Below are 21,704 nucleotides of genomic sequence, written 5' to 3' on the forward strand. Positions count from 1 at the left end.
AAGGAATATTGTCTCATATGATGGAAGATCTGTAAATGTTATGAAAATTAGAATCTGCGTTATTGTTAGGTTTTTGTGTATATTCTCCACAGGTATGAAGTAAATGCAATGTTAGTAAAGTGCTAATACAGTAAATTAAAATGTGCTACTAACTGAACTGTGTAATAAAAGTTTACTTTTTACATAAGACTTTGTGTTAATCTTTTATCTAGGACTGTTGTTGTGAGAAACAGGGTTTAGTAGGCAAAGTTGCCCACTGTCTTCAAGAAGGCCTTACTTTAAGTGTTGTTCGTTAGAATCCCGCAATATCCGGTTAAGATCCAGGTTCTACTAAGTTGCCACTTTCTCCCTGAAATAGTGCACCATGAAAGCTGGAAAGTCACCATTTAACCCAAACAGTGTCTGTGTGACTTGAAACCCAAGCTCCAGAAAAACCTGTTGAATGACTAAATGTGAGGAAGCTAGCCCAAGGAATGTTTGAGATTCTGCATAAACTTATATAATGCATGGAGCATTTCGCTGAACTACATTCATCACAAATCAGTATGCATGGGTTTCCAAGGATGGGAGCAACTAGGGTTTGTCTAGTTTGCAAAGATATCTTTAATGTTTGTGATAGCTGCATACAGTTACAAATCCCACAAAACAGATGTTTGTAAAATACATGTATAATATTTCACATACACATGTTTTCATAATATGAATAATTATGATGAATTTTTCTTTCTTTCACAAAATTAACTTAACCACCAAGGTTTTAAGTTGAAAGTATCTTGTTTTCAAGGAGCAAAATAAATTAAGTTTATAATAAACTGGATAGTATTAGTTTACAATGGTGTTAAAATTTCTGTTTCTGGAATTTACAATAACGATCTTGAATGTCAAGGTCTTTTATGAAACACGGCCCTATTTCAATGTCAAAATGCAGTTCTCATCTTGAGAGATGTATCTTAATAATTATAAAGGTGGACAGGGCATGTTAATAAAAGCATACCTTGAGATTGATGTATGGATGTGAATTTTTTATTTTCCTTTAATATAAATCTATTTAGGTGGGAAAAAAACAAATTAGAATAGATTATTTTATATTTATTATGTTCTTCATAATAGTAAAAATAATAATGATATAAATCTAAAGAACACATTGTTTTGATGTTGTATTAATTTGGCTCCCTTTTTTTAGTTTCCTTAGATTCTTTAACCTGCTGAGTTTTTGCCTGGCGGGTGCTGTGACTTTGGAACATTCCAGATGGATTTAAATATCAAAGATGAAAGTACAAAAGCTGAGCTACCAACAGTACAGCACTTTGTCAGGCTGCACAGAATGTGCAGGCTAGCCTGGCTCTAAACTGGTGGCACAGGATAATTCCCGTACGGTCCCAGCAGGTTAAGGGACTTTAAGTCAACACGAAACTCGAGTAAGATCTTATCTATATCATTATATAAAGCAAATAGTGCTTGTTGTTACTGTCACCCTTATACAGTGTAAAAGCTCTATATTGAAGACGTTATTCCATAGTTCATCTTGTGGCACCAGTCAATAAACACCCAAGGCAAAGTAATAGCAAGTCTTTCATCTACTTTCCTCATCATACATTGCACATTCATTTTCAGTTAAAGTGGAAGTAATCCTGTCCCTCTGTTAGCTGTAGAGATTCAAGATTTCTCTCAAAATCACCATGTGTCAAGTCCTGAAATAGAGAATGCATGATATTAATAATAAACAAACAACAAGAATTGTCACAAAACTAAGTTATCCGGCATTACTTACTAATTAATTCCTTCAGAAACATCAGTATTCCTCAATTACTTGAATGATAAAATCACAAAACCCTGAAGAAACCCATTGCCATGGTGCTGGGTTACAATAATTCAGTGAAATTTTAGTAATATAAAACCAGTTTAATATCAATGGAAGAATATTTCTATATATATCACATGAATTTAAAAAAAAAACTAATGCAAAAATATGCACCAGGGCACTTAAATACAAAATTTCTGTGAAAATTTGGTAGTAATTTATTAAGAAGAATAGGAATACGGTAGTTTTGTAATAATATATAATCAGTTCAATAAAAACAAAGTTCACGCTTTTCTTAAGCTTTCGACGTTTAGTCTTCTTCAGAAAAAATTGACGTTTATAACATAACAAATGACGCAACGTCCGTTTAACTATACGCTAAACAGAACGTGACGTTAACGCGGGAATAATAAAATCTTTGTCAAATAAATACAGAATCTTTCATGAATATAAATACAGCAATAAACAATATATTACACATATAATATGGACCTGCACATGTGATACAAAAATTCTCATAATTAATAATAATAAAACAAACTTGATATAAGAAAAAACATACTACATGTTTTTGTATTTTTTTTTTGTTTTTTTGTTTTTTGGTAGTTTGGTAACACACACAAAACTGTTCAAATGCTCACCTGAATCCTATAATCAGTATGTCTTTAAAAAAAAAAAAGATTGATAAAGCTATTTAAATTTAAAAACAATTCACATTTAAGATGTGTTGTTTTAAGAAAAAAGAAACATTCACATTTAAGATGTGTGGTTTTAAGAAAAAAGAAACATGGATGTTCCCCAAAACAGCTTTAACAGAGCTATAAATATAATTATACTTTTTCCCTTTTTTGACCTTACAATTCTTAAGACTTCCCCTTTAATTTTGTGTATTGGCTGAATTAAGAAGGAAGTCTGGCAAGGCACCAATGAAGATATGGAAAATATGTTTCACTGCAGTGAAAAATAAATTATTACAGTGAAAATAAGGAAAATGAAAATTCGCATTTTATTTTATAAATATTCTCAATATTTCAATTCAAGTTTCTAATCAAAAACTATATTTTATTCCTGTGAAGATATTGTATAGAGCTATATTTTATTTGCTTATCAATATTTGTATGAAGCTGCTTTTGTACATGTATCTGCATGATTATAACATTTTGTATAAATTAGCTTCATGTCTTTATCAACATAAAAATCTATCATAAATAAATAATTGATAAATATATTTATTTATGTAAATTTAATATAAAATGATATAACTTGGATAATAAAATTATTAATAATTATCAATTTGTCGATTTTTATTTAGATAATTTTCAGCTTATTAAGCCGCATCATTTTAACGCTCGATTTCTTTATCTCTTTCTATCAGCAATTAGTATATCAGTGACATGACCTTGACTGGCAGATATAATCTTGATAAACATAGAAATAGTCTACTAGAATTATCAGACCACTATATACCAGACACTGCAGCCAGTCTACAACCAAAGCATTACATGCATATATATACACCTATATTACAGGTATTTTGTTTCTCTACATATTCTTGGCAGAACATAGGTAAACTGTGTTATTTATACAGACCTTACAACAAAGAACTGAGTAAAACTTCTGGCCTTACAAGACATGGAACATTCTGGTTGTTTACTACTGTATTATCAGTGTGAAGTTTAATCAAGTAAATGATATTCGTTTTCTACATCTTGACAAACAGTACAAATCATACGGAAGTAGGGTAGTCTGTACATACACAATATGGCAGAGGCGAATAATCAGGTATGCTTTTATTTCAATGTTTGAAAACATATTAACAACTTGAATTAACATTCATTAATATGACTTTATCAAAATAATATTAGGATGATAAGATAAAAAAAACAGGGTGCACATTAACAATTTTAGGATCAAATGTCACCTTCAGGAATGTTAAATTAATGATATTCTTCAATTTACAATTGCCTTTAATTCTTAGCATGCTAGTGATGACATAGAGGATATTTGTTTGTTTTGCATGTAAGATTGAAATATATTTCACTGAGTGAACACCAGATGCAATATTTTCATCATGAGTGGCGTAGCCAAGAGTGAAAATAGAATAGCTGGTGTCCACGAATGAAATATATTTCAATACTGACAAATCATGAGTTTTAAAGTGGTCTACCAGGCCAAGTTATTTTGACAACAAATTGTGTGGTACTTATTCTCTTTATACAGTTTCTATCATAAACTTGTACATCGTATATTTATTCAATCCATAATTTGATCATATATACTTAATTTCATTTCAGACTGAGACTATTTTAGAAGATGACAATCAAACAAATGAGACTGGACATGAACAAAACCCAAACAAAAGTCGAGTTAACCATGACCCAAAAGCAGAAAAACCAATAGTTTACCGGAACTACGGAAGTGTTACAGTCAAACCTCTGCTTCTGACAAACCATCACTGGTCTACAAAAGACATAAAGGAAAGGTTGTCCAGTACTGCACAAAGCAGTAATGTGACTGTAACACAACATAACTCTATGTTGGCTCAAGGAAAGTATGCCTCTGTAGAAGAAAATGTATTTAAAAGACAGGACAGCATAACTAGTCAGCACAGAGAACCACCTGTTGATTCTACTCCTGATAATTGTGATGTAAAACCACTTGAGGCAGACAGTAACTTAATAACTAGCAATTCTGAGATAAACTATGAAATCAGTGGAGAAGAAAACTAGAAATGTGTCCATAGGACACGGATGCCCCCACACACCACTGTTCTGTCAATCTTATGACTCTAGGTCAAATATTTTTTGGACTACATGTGCCACAAGTTAAAAACTAAAAATCAACAAAGGGCCATAATTCTGTTAAATTTGGTCGCAGCAAAAATTCCTACCTTTACTACCATCTACACATTAAGGTTGTTAATCCCTGGAAGTTTAAGCAAAATCGGCCATGCGGTTTAAGAGGAGTTGCATTCACAAAATTTCTATATAGTATATAGTGAAACTAGAAATGTGTCCATAGGACACGGATGCCCCCACACGCCACTTTTCTGTCAATCTTATGACTCTAGGTCAAGTATTTTTTTGGACTACATGTGCCACAAGTTGAAAACTAAAAATCAACAAAGGGCCATAATTCTGTTAAATTTGGTCGCAGCAAAAATTCCTTCCTTTACTACCATCTACACATGAAGGTTGTTCATCCCTGGAAGTTTAAGCAAAATCTGCCATCCGGTTTAAGAGGAGTTGCGTTCACAAAATTTCTGCATAGTATATAGTGAAAAAATCAACAAAAGGCCATTATTCTGTTAAATTTGGTCGCAGCAAAAATTCCTTCCTTTACTACCATCTACACATTAAGGTTGTTCATCCCTGGAAGTTTAAGCAAAATCTGCCATCCGGTTTAAGAGGAGTTGCGTTCACAAAATTTCTACATAGTATATAGTGAAAAAATCAACAAAGGGCCATAATTCTGTTAAATTTGGTCGCAGCAAAAATTCCTCCCTTTACTACCATCTACACATTAAGGTTGTTCATCCCTGGAAGTTTAAGCAAAATCTGCCATCCGGTTTAAGAGGAGTTGCGTTCACAAAATTTCTACATAGTATATAGTGAAAAAATCAACAAAGGGACATAATTCTGTTAAATTTGGTTGCAGCAAAAATTCCTCCCTTTACTACCATCTACACATTAAGGTTGTTCATCCCTGGAAGTTTAAGCAAAATCTGCCATCCGGTTTAAGAGGAGTTGCGTTCACAAAATTTCTACATAGTATATAGTGAAAAAATCAACAAAGGGCCATAATTCTGTTAAATTTGGTCGCAGCAAAAATTCCTCCCTTTACTACCATCTACACATTAAGGTTGTTCATCCCTGGAAGTTTAAGCAAAATCTGCCATCCGGTTTAAGAGGAGTTGCGTTCACAAAATTTCTACATAGTATATAGTGAAAAAATCAACAAAGGGACATAATTCTGTTAAATTTGGTCGCAGCAAAAAATTCCTCCCTTTACTACCATCTACACATTAAGGTTGTTCATCCCTGGAAGTTTAAGCAAAATCTGCCATCCGGTTTAAGAGGAGTTGCGTTCACAAAATTTCTACATAGTATATAGTGAAAAAATCAACAAAGGGCCATAATTCTGTTAAATTTGGTCGCAGCAAAAATTCCTCCCTTTAGTACCATCTACACATAAAGGTTGTTCATCCCTGGAAGTTTAAGCAAAATCTGCCATCCGGTTTAAGAGGAGTTGCGTTCACAAAATTTCTATATAGTATATAGTGAAAAAATCAACAAAGGGCCATACTTCTGTTAAATTTGGTCGCAGCTAAAATTCCTTCCTTTACTACCATCTACACATTAAGGTTGTTCATCCCTGTAAGTTTAAGCAAAATCTGCCATCCGGTTTAAGAGGAGTTGCGTTCACAAGATTTCGGGACGTACGGACAGACGGACGGACGGACGGACGGACAGACGTACGGACACTCGGACACTCGGACGGACAAGTGCAACGCTATATGCTCCCACTCTGTGGGGGCATAAAAATCAACAAAGGGCCATAATTCTGTAAAGTTTGGTCGCAGCGAAAATTCCTTCCTTTACTACCATCTTCACCTTAAGGTTGTTCATCCCTGTAAGTTTAAGCAAAATCGGCCATCCGGTTTAAGAGGAGTTGCATTCACAAAATTTCTATATAGTATATAGTGAAAAAATCAACAAAGGGCCATAATTCTGTAAAGTTTGGTCGCAGCAAAAATTCCTTCCTTTACTACCATCTTCACCTTAAGGTTGTTCATCCCTGTAAGTTTAAGCAAAATCGGCCATGCGGTTTAAGAGGAGTTGCATTCACAAAATTTCTACATAGTATATAGTGAAAAAATCAACAAAGGGCCATAATTCTGTTAAATTTGGTCGTAGCAAAAATTCCTTCCTTTACTACCATCTACACATTAAGGTTGTTCATCCCTGTAAGTTTGAGCAAAATCTGCCATGCGGTTTAAGAGGAGTTGCGTTCACAAAATTTCTTCATAGTATCTAGTGAAAAAATCAACAAAGGGCCATAATTCTGTTAAATTTGGTCACAGCGAAAATTCCTTCCTTTACTACCATCTACACATTAAGGTTGTTCATCCCTGTAAGTTTAAGCAAAATCTGCCATCCGGTTTAAGAGGAGTTGCGTTCACAAGATTTCGGGACGTACGGACGGACTGACGGACTGACGGACTGACACTCGGACGGACAAGTGCAACGCTATATGCTCCCACTCTGTGGGGGCATAAAGATGGTGCATGTGATAATTCTGAAAAAAGTATAGGTATAACTGATGTTGCAGCAGAAATTAATATTACATGTGAAAGTTCCTGTGGTGTTAATGCAGAATCTGTTAATGATCAAACAAAATTTTCGATGACACTTGTTGAACCTTGTACAGAATATAGTACAGAAAATACAAAAGTTGCTTTGAACCAGACAGCAGACATACAATGTGACACAGTAGTTGACACAGAAAACATAAATTCAGAAGAAGGATATGCAAATGTATTAGAATGTAATAGTGGTATAGAAGAGATGCCTGCTGTTAAACATAGTGATGATGAAGTTGAAAATAATATGGATTCTTATGAGACTGTGCAAGTTCAAATCAATCTTAATAACAATGAAGAAAGTGTAAGTGTAGAGCAAGCTAATAACTACACAGTAAATGAATCTGCTTCTACCAATGATGGAGGGCCGACAGGAGAGGCTAGGCAACTAAATAATGAGGCAGATGAAAGAAGAGATGAAAATATAGAAGTAGGAAACAATGCTGAAGGAGCTGAAAGTATAGATGAAGAACAAAATAATGAAAATACTGCAAATTTACAAGTTGCTGAGCAAGAAAGTGACAATGCTGAAAATGTTGAACAGAATGGTACAGAGAATCACACAAATGATGTAAAGGAAAAGGAGGATGAAGGTGAAGCATGGACACAAGAAGATATCCAGGCACTGCTAAGAAAGGCTATAAATCTACATGCTTCCGAGAAAGATTTGAAAATCATCCTTAAATGTGGAGGCAATGTGAACAAACCAATAAAAAGTGGGTTATACCCCTTACATTATGCAGCTTACACAGACTATCCAAAGTGTATAGAGGTTCTCCTGAATTTCGGGGCCAATGTAAATTGTTCAGACTGGATGGATATTGGATTACACCCTTACATCTTGCCGGTAGATAGGCAAACCAGGTAAAGTATCAAATATATATGCTCATAGTTGTCAGCCGAACAGCTGATATTAACTCTTGAAACTGATAAAATCTTGTAAATTGGTTCTTAAACTATGTTAAATCAATCTAAATTGAATATGTTATGTGTGAAATACTCTTGCCTGGTAATCGGCAACTTTTTACCCATGCAACCAGTGACACCAGCAATTCTAGTCCCCTAACGCAGGGGGGTCTGAACATGATCTGCACTGGTTCACAACTATTGCAGTTAGTACGATATTTTGTTTGAAATTCCTCGCGCGTATTAAAGATGAATGGTCTTGTCCGCATTGAAAAGATTGGGAAAACCCAAAAAAAAAGAAGTTTTCTATTTGGTGATATTATTTTTGGCAGGCTAAGGGCAAAAGGAATTTCAATTTCTAAATACTGAAATCAAGCAACCAACTTGATATTATCTGGTCAGAATAAACATGCTGGCCTCGACCTATACATGTGGCGCTGGCTAGGAATAAGCAATGCATTTATAGCTATTAGAGTTCAAAGGCTTAAATCATGGGTAATATTATTAGTATTTTAAAAGGTAAATCTTTTATAATAATGCATGTTCGTAACATCACTTTTCATTGGATAATTGTGACATTTATATAATATATACCGGTATTATATTATTTAACTGAATTCCTATATAATCGGTACCTATAAATTGCTCTAACATTTATGTGTTGATGACTTTTTCCAGATCCATGGAGACCCTGATAGAAAATGGGGCAATCATTAACTACTGTGAAGCTGGAGTAGAGATACACCAAACAGAGGAGACAAACAAACTTGGCTATACAACAATGGAACCCATTAACTTGGCAGTTCAAAACGGCCATCCAAAATGTGCAAGACTCTTGCTTGAAAAAGGTGCTAGACCAAACAATAAATATTTTATGGGGTATGAAGTATGCTTAGCACCTCTTGAAAATCCAGAATGTTTAGAACTGCTACTTGAATTTGGCGCTGATCCAAATGTGTTCAACAGATGTGGGTTGTCTCCCCTGATGAAGGCATGTAAGGACCATCATATTGAAGCCGTGAGAAAGCTGATTAAATATGGCGCAGATGTAAATGCAATATGTCCGCCATTATTTGAACAGAAGTCTGTTCTTCAGTTTGCAATAAGTAGCGGGAACATTGTCATTCATCCAATATTTCTTCTCGCGAAAAGGCTAAACTCGCACGTCAAAGGGGATATTAGTCGCTCTTTCATACTGCCATCATGTAAAGGCAAGGGCTGATATTGGTCGCGCTGTTCTCCACATGGCAGCAGGATCCAAATGAAAACGAGAAATGAGGGACGCCAAACTCCTTATGAGCTCGCCGTTCTACTACCAGAGTTGATAGAGCACAGAGAAATCATACAACTTCTCCTCGACTGCGGGGCAGACATTAACGCATATTCCCCATCATATTCCTATTTCGATCCCTATCTTGCTCCTTTAACTGAATATTTCAAATGCATAGGAAAGAAAGAAGGATTCGGTATTGTAAGACTTATGATAAGAAACGGAGCTATAATTAACTTCTGCTCTAGTGGATTAGACATGGAGATGAAACGCTTGCGGGATCCTTACTCGATAGTGCCGTATGTTCAATGCTTACAGGACAATCAACCCATGTTCGAATTTGTAGTGTCGGCTGCTGCGAAATATAGTCCACTGATTATATACGCAACCCAGAATATACCTGAAGATATGAAAGACTACCTGATATACACAGCAACACGACCCAGAAATCTGAAACACCTGGTTAGAGCTACTCTGAGAAGTCATTTGACCCCAGGACTTCCTGGAAAAGTTGAGGAATTACCACTTCCACCCCTCCTAAAATCCTATCTACTTTTTAGATGAAATACGCAGTGATAATTATTATGTTGTGGCAATTCTAAATATAGCTAGCAAGGGCCAATTTGCTTCCAAGTGTGAATGTTAATATACTAGAATACGGAGGGATTTTAGCTCTATCTTATGTCTAAAACAATGCACAAGAAAGCACCCCTGGATTTGTTTTTCCAACAGCTTGAAAGTTACCAAAATAACTTAATCATGTCTGAGTTACTTTAAACAAAAGAAATAATATAAAATAATGAGTATAATAAACACTAAACTCAAAACAAATTGTTCTTTCATGGAGACAAAAAGGAGAATAATAGTAACTATCTGAAAGTAAAATTACCTCCAGCAAAAGTGTATCTAAATACTAGAATCCACTAAATCCACCATTTTAAATTTCACTACCATTTGCTTCACTGAAATTGAATTTCCTTTACATCCCATGTGTTTCAATGCAAGAAAACTAAAGCTTTAACTTGTTAAATGTATATTAGAAAAATGTGTGTATTCCATACCTCATATAGCATCATTCCTTCACAAAGCTGTGATATTTGTGCTTTCTCTTAAAGGCACATTATGCCTCGAAAAACTGTTTTTTTTTAATCATTTAGAAATGTCAAGCATGTGTTTAATTTTGTTTTAACAAATGGATTTTTAGCATATTAGATGATAAACAACTGATGAAAGTAGCACTGAATATGCAGTACAGTGTCTTTAACCCAGTAGCAAAATCTAAGCAAAGGAGTATTTTGACTTTCATATGATAAATGATTCACTTCAAATATACCAATTGTCAACAGGGCAAAGAAGCAAAAATTAGTTCATCTGTGTGGCAAATGAGTATTTTTTTTACAAGATACCAAAATTAAACAGTTTTTGAGAGCATTTCTGAGGCATAATAGACCTTTAAATGCATACAGTCAAATCAATTGGAAGAAAAATCTTAAAGGCATAAATACCATAATGCTTATTTCATGAGTATAAAGTGTTAACATAAGTCATACCTCAAACTCAGTCATACCCTAATGATTATATAAGTCTATAATCAATTATGAGTGTTGAAAGTAAAAGATAACTTGTATTAAAGTAGTCCCAAAAATGACTTAGTAACCTCCCTTTACATACATCCTGATATCCCGTTAACAATTTTACCCCTATAATGAATGGAATAAATAAAATAAGAGTCAAATGTTATAATGGTATACTAGGAAACGATGATCCAGTGAAACAAATATTGTTTTTTCAGATAATTTGGTCAGACTGTAAACAAATGTATAACTTTTCTCTGACATTTTCTACTTTACAATATTGAGCAAAAATAAACCTGTGTTGATCTGCCAATATAAAATTAACACACAAGATTTAGGGTTTTTTCATCAAAATTTGACCGTATTCTGAATGTTTTTAATAAAATATTTATAAATATTGTTGTATAATAATTGCTTGTTCATCTTGAGTGTAAATTTCCTGCATTGTTGACAATTATAGGAGCGTTAAAGTAAAAATAAAATTTGTTGGAACAGCGTTTTCTTCTCTTTTTCCCCCTGTTTTTTAAGAACTTGAAGGTACATGGTTTAATTAATTGCATAATTTTTTAAGTACATGTACATAACATGACAAAGACAAAGTCAAATATGCATTTTGAAAAAAAGATGGCAAGATTCCTTTTAATATTGAAATACATAATATAATAGTGAAGAACTATGGCCACATTTTCACATGTATAGTTTTGAACTACAGCCCTATTTTCATGGGTATAGTTGTGACATATGGCCACATATACTCTATGTATAGTTGTGAACAGTATGGCCACATTCCTATGTATAGTTGTGAACTATGCCTGCACCTTCTGAATATACTATATAGTAATTGACTTTTTTTCTATATATAGTTGTGAACTATGATCACATTTCTTTATGACTTGTGTAGTTATTTGCCACATTTTAAGGCAAAAATAATTAACACCTCTAAAATAACCAAAATCTTTACAAAATGCCAGTTAATGAATTAATTGCAGTTACTGGCAAGTAAAGTAAAGGTATAGAAGAAAAAAACAAAAGGTTTGTTACTGCTAATTTCTACAGCTAAGCTATATAGACTGGCCAGACAGTGACTAATTTGTATATGATATACTGGTACATGTATACTAACCAGTTTAACACAGATGATAAAGGGTGTTACAGCATCTTTGAAATGTACGACTGGAATTCTTGGTTTGGGTTTCTCCTAAAATAGAAATGAAAGAGGAATAAATTAATCCTTAAAGGAACACCAGTTATTGGTCTAACCCTACATCAGGTTATACAAAATTTTTTGAAGAAAAAACACCCCAAATATTTTCGGTCAAAAGACCTCAGTGGTTATCCTTTAACCTGAAGAAAATGAAAGTAATTAACCTTTGCAACTATGAAGTCTGACCAAGATCTATACTGTTGGTAGACCAATATTTGTTTTTTGATATATCACTTAAACTTTGAATGGACTGTTTGAAATTCTAAGCTGGTCAAGTCCATTACAACTAGAAATGTGTCCATAGGACACGGATGCCCCCACACGCCACTGTTCTGTCAATCTTATGACTCTAGGTCAAATATTTTTTGGACTACATGTGCCACAAGTTGAAAACTAAAAAATCAACAAAGGGCCATAATTCTGTTAAATTTGGTCGCAGCAAAAATTCCTTCCCTTACTACCATCTACACATTAAGGTTGTTAATCCCTGGAAGTTTAAGCAAAATCTGCCATCCGGTTTAAGTGTAGTTGCGTTCACAAAATTTCAACATAGTATATAATAAAAAAATCAAAAAAGGGCCATAATCTGTCTGTAAATTTGGTTGCAGCAAAAATTCCTTTCTTTACTACCATCTACACATTAAGGTTGTTCATCCCTGGAAGTTAAAGCAAAATCTGCCATCCGGTTTAAGAGGAGTTGCATTCACAAAATTTCTACATAGTATATAGTGAAAAAATCAAACAAAGGGCCATAATTCTGTAAAATTTGGTCGCAGCAAAAATTCCTTCCTTTACTACCATCTACACCTGAAGGTTGTTCATCCCTGTAAGTTTAAGCAAAATCTGCCATCCGGTTTAAGAGGAGTTGCGTTCACAAAATTTCTACATAGTATCTAGTGAAAAAATCAACAAAGGGCCATAATTCTGTTAAATTTGATCGCAGCAAAAATTCCTTCCTTTACTACCATCTACACCTGAAGGTTGTTCATCCCTGTAAGTTTAGGCAAAATCTGCCATCCGGTTTAAGAGGAGTTGCGTTCACAAAATTTCTACATAGTATCTCGTGAAAAAATCAACAAAGGGCCATAATTCTGTTAAATTTGGTCGCAGCAAAAATTCCTTCCTTTACTACCATCTACACATTAAGGTTGTTCATCCCTGTAAGTTTAAGCAAAATCTGCCATCCGGTTTAAGAGGAGTTGCGTTCACAAGATTTCGGGACGTACGGTCGGACGGACGGACGGACGGACTGACGGACGGACGGACAAGTGCAACGCTATATGCTCCCACATTGTGGGGGCATAAAAATGTAAATTATTTTATAGTATTCATTAACTTCACATGATTCGCTATGGAATATAACTAAAATTATTTTTTTGACTGTGAAAACAATTTTTTTTATTATTATTTCCATTATCCAAGTTTTCCCACTATTGTAGCAAAACCTTCTCAGCAACATTAGATTCCTCATAGTTTTAACAAAACATCAACTACACTAGGTTTTGCTTAAGTAGTAAATGAAATAAAACTTATCATTTACCTTTGATAGATCCCTCATAGATGTTACTTTAGATTCCTAATAGATTTTACAAAACTTGATCAGTTACCTTTAATTCCTCATAGATTTAAGATTATTTTTTCTTCATAGTAACCTTTTGATTCCTCATAGATTTAATAAAAATTATTACTTACCATGAAATACAGGTGTAACAAAATTTTATCAGTAACATTTGATTCCTCATGGATTGAACCAAATCTTATCAGTTACCTTCAATTCCTCATAGGTTAACTAACTATCAGTTACACTAGATTTTATTTAGATGTAGATTTACTAAAACTTCTCCTTTAATGTTACAAATCTTAAAAACATTCATCCTAATAGATTCCTCATAGATTTACCATCAGTTACACTAAATTTTATTTAGATGTAGATTTACTAAAAATTCTTATTAAATGTTACCAAACTTCAACATTTACCTTAGATTCCTCATAGATGTACACACCTTTACTGATTTTCTTCTCGTCAACATCACAGAATGCTACAACCTATCAAATGAAATAACATTGTACATCTTTATTATAGTCAAAGTAAATTTTAATTATATATTTGCATGCAGTCTAACAAATAGCTTTCTCACACGAAAGAATCCAAAGTCCTTGTCGGGATTCGAACCCACAGCAGTGAGGGGCAAAAAGTTTGAAGTCAACTGTCTCAACCACTTGGCCACAGACACCCCTATTATGAACTTGAACTCCGTGACATTGAAACAAGAGGGCCATGATGGCCCTGAGGTCGCTCACCTGTATATAGGCCCCCGGAGCGGGGCCTGTTTAAACCCCAGGGCTTTTATTTGAACAAACTTGGAAGACACCCATTAGAAGATGTTTCATGATGTTAAGTTTTTTACTAAACACATATAATGAAAAACAATGAATCTTCTTGCCACCCCCCCCCCCCCCCCCCAGGATTTTTAACCAAGGGCTTTTATTTGAACAAACTTTGCGGTAGACACCCATAAGAAGATGTTTCATGCTAAACATCTAAGCTCTAGCTCATTGGGTTTTTTTAAAGAAGATTTTTTAACTTTTAACTATACACATATAGTTAAAAACAATGACACCCCTGGGGCGGGGCCAGTTTTGACCCCAGGGCTTTTATTTGAACAAACTTTGTAGACACTTACTAGAAGATGTTTCATGCTTAATATCTAAACTCTAGCTATTTGGGTTTTTTCAATGAAGTTTTTTAAGTTTTTGCTATACACATATAAGGAAAATCAATGACCCCGGGGGCGGGGCCAATTTTGACCCCAGGGCATTTATTTGAACAAACTTTGTAGACACTCACTAGAAGATGTTTCATGCAAAATATCTTAGCTCTAGCTCTTTGGGTTCTTTAAAAGAAGATTTTTAAGTTTTTACTATATGCATATAGGGAAAATCAATGACCCCCTGAGGCGGGGCCAATTTTGACCCCAGAGCTTTTATTTGAACAAACTTGGTAGACACTCACTAGAAGATGTTTCATGCTAAATATCTTAGCTCTAGCTCTTTGAGTTCTTTAAAAGAAGGTTTTTTAAGTTTTTACTATATGCATATAGGGAAATTCAATGACCCACTGGGGCAGGGCCAATTTTGACCCCAGGGCTTTTATTTGAACAAACTTGGTAGACACTCACTAGTAGATGTTTCATGCTAAATATCTTAGCTCTAGCTCTTTGGGTTCTTTAAAAGAGAATTTTTTAAGTTTTTACTATATGCATATAGGGAAAATCAATGACCCCCTGGGGCGGGGCCAATTTTGACCCCAGGGCTTTTATTTGAAGAAACTTGGTAGACACTCACTAGAAGATGTTTCATGCCAAATATCTAAGCTCTAGCTCTTTGGGTTCTTTAAAACAAGATATTTAAAGTTTTTTCTTTCGGTTGCCATGGCAACCAGAGTTCTGCATGGAATTAAATACTTTGAACAATTTTTAAAAGTGACCAGCAAAGGAACATTCCTGTGAAGTTTGGATGAAATTGGCTTAGTGGTTTATGACGAGATGTCATTTAAATTAAAAGTTTACGGACGGACGACAGATGGACGAAAAGCAATCACAAAAGCTTACCCTGTCACTTTGTGACAGGTGAGCTAAAAACTCTTTGATTACTACCTGTTTACTGAAAAGTATGATGGAAAAATATGAATAGATGTACATGTATTTTCTATAATGCTTTTAAGTTTTCATGACATTATATAATGATGTATACAATATTAATTCCTTTAGGTATAAGTGCAATATAGAAATAATCCACATACATGTACAAACTTTTACAGAAATAGCTACAATCAAATATGAAGATTTTAAGTAATTTTAATTTTAAACATTTTTATTATGGCAAATATCTTAATTCTTCATTCTGAATTAACATGGGTGGGAATGGAAATATTTATATGTATTAACCTACTTTAGTTTATTACTGTGCCATTAAGTCCCTCATATTTCATTTACGTGAGAATCGTAATTTATGTGAAAATTATAACGAAATTAAGCACACAATGTTCATGAGAAAAATAAATTAAAATGACACCCACAATCTTACAACATTGTAATAATTTATCAATTTATGGAGGGAAATGTTAGGAAATCATAGCCAAGAGCAAAATTGAACCCAATCAAATTTTTGCTGACAATAACTGTCATTTTCGGCACTTAACGCAATTTCCTAAATTCATTTAGACTGATAATTGACAATTTAACCGACCTTGTCAGCTCAAGATTTTTGCCACTGACTTCACCATTGTACTGTACTGTTACCTTAAGTGGCCGTAAAAAATTACAGTCAGTTTTAATCTATCTTGACCGTAAATTAAAAAACATCATAACAATAGCCCAGCCTCCATTTTTCGAGAGGAAAATTTACAGGTAGGGCTATGACATGCCCTGCAGAGTTTGTAATTAAGTCATTAAATGGCAATGTTTTCACCACAACAATAAACAAAACCTAGAGACTGGCCCGTAACACCTGTAGAAAGGGCAGTTTTCTATTTCACTCTTCAACGGGACTTCCCGTGGATAGAATAACCTGTCATAAGGGGTCAGTTTAGTAACTATGATAGCATGGCATAATAGAAGTCGATATGACGACGGTGAGACTGTCACACAGAATGTCGATCGAAACGATCGAAAACAATTCTACTCCCGAAAACTGACGTGAAGTAATAAATGAAGTGTGAAAATGACACCCGCATGCTAAGTAGATGTACGGACACTTGTAAAACACTATAAACACACACTGATCATTGCCTAACCAGGTGTAAACGCTCTAATTGAAACATTACCATTATAAGGGAGCTAATTTGAATTTCCTGAAGTTTTCACAGGCAAGTGCGACATCTGACTTCTAGTATTGTAAAATTTTAATTGAGAGTTTTATATTTGATTGAGAAAGTTTTATAATCTTTATTATGAAACATGTCAAAACCTCGGGTAGCCATTTAAGAATGAGAGCTCCATGCAGCTGTATTGATATATAAAGTATAATAGAAAACTGTTGTTAAAGGTAAAATCAAATTTATAAAATAATCTGTTTAAACAATGCAAATTTTCTTGAAGATATGGAAAAAGCACGTAATTCTTAAATTATGTTTGGTAACCTATAATCTATTGACTAGTGTTAATAAGCAAAACCTATATAGAGTAAGGCCAGTTTGAACATCCATAGTGTTTGACCATGCTCAATACTGTTTTGTTAATGAAATCCCCTAAATTTTTAATGGACTGTTCCAAATTCAAATTCATGTCCCATATGGTCTCACCTTAGTGCAATAACTGATTAACTCCTATTAAATTTAGAAGGACTTATCATGTTACTGCACTAAGGTGATGATACATAATCAACAGGTTAAAGGTTAGATTCAGATATGCTCTTGAAAATTTTTTAATATTCAACTTCTCAATATTTTACTTTTTGACGATTTAAATTTGAGCAGATTATATTATACTGTGAGAGTAAACAATAAGAGAGGAAAAACTAATCTAAAGAAAAAGAGGCGGAAATAAATTTGTCTCTTAAAGGGCTCTGAGGTTTTTTCACATGATAAGACTGGAAATAATTTTTCAAGATAAACGTTTCATTTAATGTATCAGTAGGTCTTGACCAATAACTTGTGTGCAAAATTGCAGATTATTTTAGCTCTCATTCCATTTTTCCAAAATAATAATTCTTATTGTGAAAAATGGCCAAAAATTGAAAGGCATTGCAACTCTTTTCACTCAAATCAGGCTAAGAAGAACACACAAATATGATTTTCAATCCATTTCCGAGTATATTTCTGAATAACTTTAATTTGCATATCCTTCTGTTTTAAGTGGCCCAGCTGGTCTTTGTAAAAAATTCAAATTTCATGCTTCTAGGCAATTGTATCTCAGTGGGGCTCCTTTAATATTGTAAGAAAAATTATCATCATCTTTACATGGTATCAGCTATGGATAAACAATTTATCTAAGTATACTAAGTCTTACTTCAAAAGAACCAATTTTGACTAGTGTATTATTCCTTTTTACATATCCAATATTACTGATTTATTGCACAATGCTTTTTTCCAAAATGACTGAATAAGTTAAATAAACAATTAAAATTGGACACAACAAAAATTAAACATTCTGAAAATGTATGCAATATTGCAAGAAAAAAAGATTAAACAAATAAAATATTTAACAAACAGGCTTTGTATCATAGTTTGGGAACCTTTCTGTTGAAAAAGTGTCCGAGTTAAATCGTATACATATACATGCACAGTGCGGTAACTGGAGTGCAGGTATCAGTTACCCGCACTCCAGACAATGCCCGTTGATTGGTTCATTTTTGCTGGGGTTTACTTATTGTGACGGCAGAGAAAGGGAAAGGGGCAGAACTATCATATTCAAATGCTCGTACATTGGTTATTTTTTTCTGGGGTTTCATATTATGGCAACAGGGATCGTGCTGTCATGTTTGACTATGATACAAAAGAGAAAGAACACCAAAACACTCGGCAATCTGATTTATACTCGGGGGCTACGCCCCCTCGTACAAATCAGATAGCCTCATGTTTCGGTGCTCTTTCTATTACTTAAAGAATGAACATGTATTTCTTAATTATTCCTTAAAAAAGAAAACTAAATGTCGAAAGCTAAAGAAAAGCATTAGTTTTCATTGAACTGATTATATATTAATAATTCCTTAAAATTCTCTATCAAAATACTAAGCTTACCTCTACCACTTGGGGGGGGGGGGGAGTAATATTCAAAATATTACCTCATAAATACCAGACTAAACACTATAAGTTTGTTGTTTCTTTTGTTAGAAAGAGAAAACATTTGTTTAATTGCATTTAAATAATAGTTTTAGAACACGACAAATGCTTAACATATGAAGAAAATAGCACTGAATGCAAATTATTTGTCATAAAAATAGCAAAATGTAAACAAAGTAGTAATTTGTCTTCCATACTAAATAGTGAAATTCTATTACTGTAATAATTGACAAGAAGAAACAGGAACAAAAGATGGTTCATGTAATAGGCTGATGAGTTACTTTTTGGAAAATATAACACCCAAAATAAAAATAGAAATAAAAATAAAGGCATTTCTGGAATATAATGGGCCTTTAAGGGAAGTATAGGCTGACCTGCCCCTTTAATGGAATATTTGATCTTTTAATATGATCACTAGTACTCAAAGGGTTAAAAATAGGGGCATACATGTGACATCCCGGCGGGATTTTAAAAAATCCCGATATTTCAACACTGATCCCGATTCCCGATATTACAGCTTGAATTCCCGATATTTAACAAAAAAATCAACATAAAAAAAAAATCAAACACAGCACCTGTATCTAAAATGTAAACCGTGCCTCCGGGCATTGATTGTTATCTGTCCATATCCTAAATTATAGCGGATTAAATGTTGAGTCGCTAATTGACAGCAAGGTGACATAATAAACAGTTCCAATACCCAAAGTTATTCTCACATGTTTAACTTATCACGTGTCGTGTGTCAGTCAATTGACCTCTTTTGTAATTTGGCAGTATGTATTACACGCTACGTCATCAAAACTACCCTGTAAATTTACATGTATGATTTCGGCTCAACCTTTGATTTTCTTTGATTAGTGCAGCACTGATAAAGATAAAAGCGGAGCAGAATCATCTGGATCATTCAAAACCTGTTTGAGATGTCTAATTAACCTATTTTTAGTGAGTGGGTAATTTTTTGTTTTGTTTAGGAATGACGCAATCATCAGGCAAAAATGTGGATTTAATAACAGAACGATTCTTGCATTTATTTTGAGTCTTTTACTTATGTTAAGTTATTTAACTGTCATAGTCTCATGTTTATGAATAGTTGTTGCACGTTTTCAAATAGCTTGTGTTTAATTTTTGAATGACTGAAAAGACATTATAATTCTTCAAAACTGAAAAATAATGAAATGTGAAAGTTGTTGACTGTTTTAGAAATAGCCAGTATGACTAACACTTATTTATTTATCTATTTATTTATTTTTTGGTGAAATAAATTAATATTGATCAACAAAAAAATCATAAAAAGTATAATCATTTAATGATTTTGAGGGTAATATAGATTCTTTGAACCAAATGTGCCAAACACGCACTGAAATTCGAGTCGATAAAAAAATCCAGTTTTGAGCCTCAAAATCCAGCTGAAAATCCAGATTTGGCCCATTTCATTTGTCACATGTATGTAGGGGGTTAAAAATTCATAACTGATATTACACTATTTCAGGAAGTTATAAATCTGGAGTGTTCCGACAGGTGTGGTATTTAACCACTGCCTGAATTCTCATTTTAAATAATTCTCCGATTGAAAAAAAAATATGAAAATTATACAGCTATCAATATGGGCAAACAGGTTTGAAAACAAACCATTTCCATGGAACCAAAGACATCAAAGTTTGAAAATCAACGTCCAGGAAAATTTTCTGTCACAATAACTAATTGAAATTTAACCAAATGTTTATCAAGCCAAAAATTATAAAAACTGTTTTTTCTAAGACTTAGAGATCAAAAGAAAAATTAAAGACCATGTTTTAAAAAAATCCTGTCACCGAGACTGATTGAAATTTAAGCCAGTGTTGATCTACTCTCATCCCCGCCTTAGATCAATTTCAAAATGCTAATTAGCAATTAAGGTTATAATACGTTTAGCATCGCGGGTCAACGATTATATTGTAAATCATAGAAGAAGATGGTTCTACTCTAAAATCACCGGACAGTTTCCTTTTCAATCGTGTAAAAACATGAGCCGAGCCGGAAAATCTAGTGTCCGAGTCTTTGAAAAACCTGCTTTATTTATAATCCAAACTGTCCAGTTCCCTTAAGAAAGAAGCAAATCAGGTAGAAAATTTACTGATGAAGAATTATGGTGATTTTTTTTCTCTTCGATACTTTTTTTCTCTTCGATACTTTTTTCCCAAACTTTTTTTTCACGAGGTCTTTGAAGATTTTCTTTTCTCTAAAAATATCTAAACATCCTCACAGAATGTCTTTGATCTATTGTATAAGGTTTGTGTAAAATGTACAATTGATTTCCGCAATAAGTGAGAATTTTACACGTAATTTATGACAGACAATCATAGCCCTAATCACATGGTACAGTAGATTGATTCCGATGATAAATTAAGACATGATACTCCTCTATCACTGAATGGTGAAGTTGATCAAAATGTGGGAAAAGTGATCAATTCAGATGACCAGTCTGGACTAGTATTATTTTGATGCACACTCAGCACACTCGTACAAATGATTCATAAAATGTCATTACAGCTTATTATAGCAATTACATTTTGATGAACTTCAGTCACTTAAGATGAAAATTACTGGCTGGGTGTCAATAAAAAGAAATAATACCTTCAGACCATTAAGTATAATCTAACACAAAAGATAGCAAATTATTATCTCTTCCAATTTGATTACTACTACATAACAACAATCTCCCTTTGAAGTCAACAATATCATCTCCAAGAATAAGCATAATACGCTGATTATGATACAGTCAACTCCACTTATAACGAACTCGCTTATAACGAATTATCGTTAATAG

The 21,704-nt window shown here is 33.6% G+C and overlaps 2 protein-coding genes across 3 annotated transcripts in view; one reads left to right on the forward strand and one right to left on the reverse strand.

The window, feature by feature from the left end:
- Positions 1-1,091: 1,091 nt before the first annotated feature.
- Positions 1,092-21,704, reverse strand: part of LOC132739583 (UDP-GlcNAc:betaGal beta-1,3-N-acetylglucosaminyltransferase-like protein 1) — a 29,335-nt gene continuing 8,722 nt past the window's right edge. Inside the window, exons 10-12 of one of the 2 annotated variants that reach the window (XM_060727317.1) lie at positions 14,095-14,163; positions 12,037-12,111; positions 1,095-1,691 (exon numbers count right to left, since the gene is read on the reverse strand). In XM_060727317.1, coding sequence (XP_060583300.1) covers positions 1,611-1,691; positions 12,037-12,111; positions 14,095-14,163 — 225 coding nt within the window. In that variant the 3' untranslated portion in view covers positions 1,095-1,610. Of the gene's footprint in view, positions 1,692-12,036; positions 12,112-14,094; positions 14,164-21,704 lie in introns of both variants that reach the window. The other variant, XM_060727318.1, reaches the window with a different exon arrangement.
- LOC132739584 (uncharacterized) lies at positions 3,160-5,284 on the forward strand. Its single transcript, XM_060727319.1, has 2 exons — positions 3,160-3,583; positions 4,096-5,284. The coding sequence occupies exons 1-2, from the start codon at positions 3,563-3,565 to the stop codon at positions 4,528-4,530; spliced, it is 456 nt and encodes a 151-aa protein (XP_060583302.1). The 5' UTR covers positions 3,160-3,562; the 3' UTR covers positions 4,531-5,284.

Source organism: Ruditapes philippinarum, unplaced genomic scaffold, assembly GCF_026571515.1.
Source record: "Ruditapes philippinarum isolate M1 unplaced genomic scaffold, ASM2657151v2 ctg4533_1_1_1_1, whole genome shotgun sequence".
Lineage (NCBI taxonomy): Eukaryota > Metazoa > Mollusca > Bivalvia > Venerida > Veneridae > Ruditapes > Ruditapes philippinarum.

Excerpts from the sequence above, each read along its gene's own strand:
- LOC132739584 (XM_060727319.1), top strand. The coding sequence starts at position 3,563 with ATGGCAGAGGCGAATAATCAG. Across the intron at positions 3,584-4,095 it reads TGGCAGAGGCGAATAATCAG|ACTGAGACTATTTTAGAAGA; the intron begins GTATGCTTTTAT and ends ATTTCATTTCAG.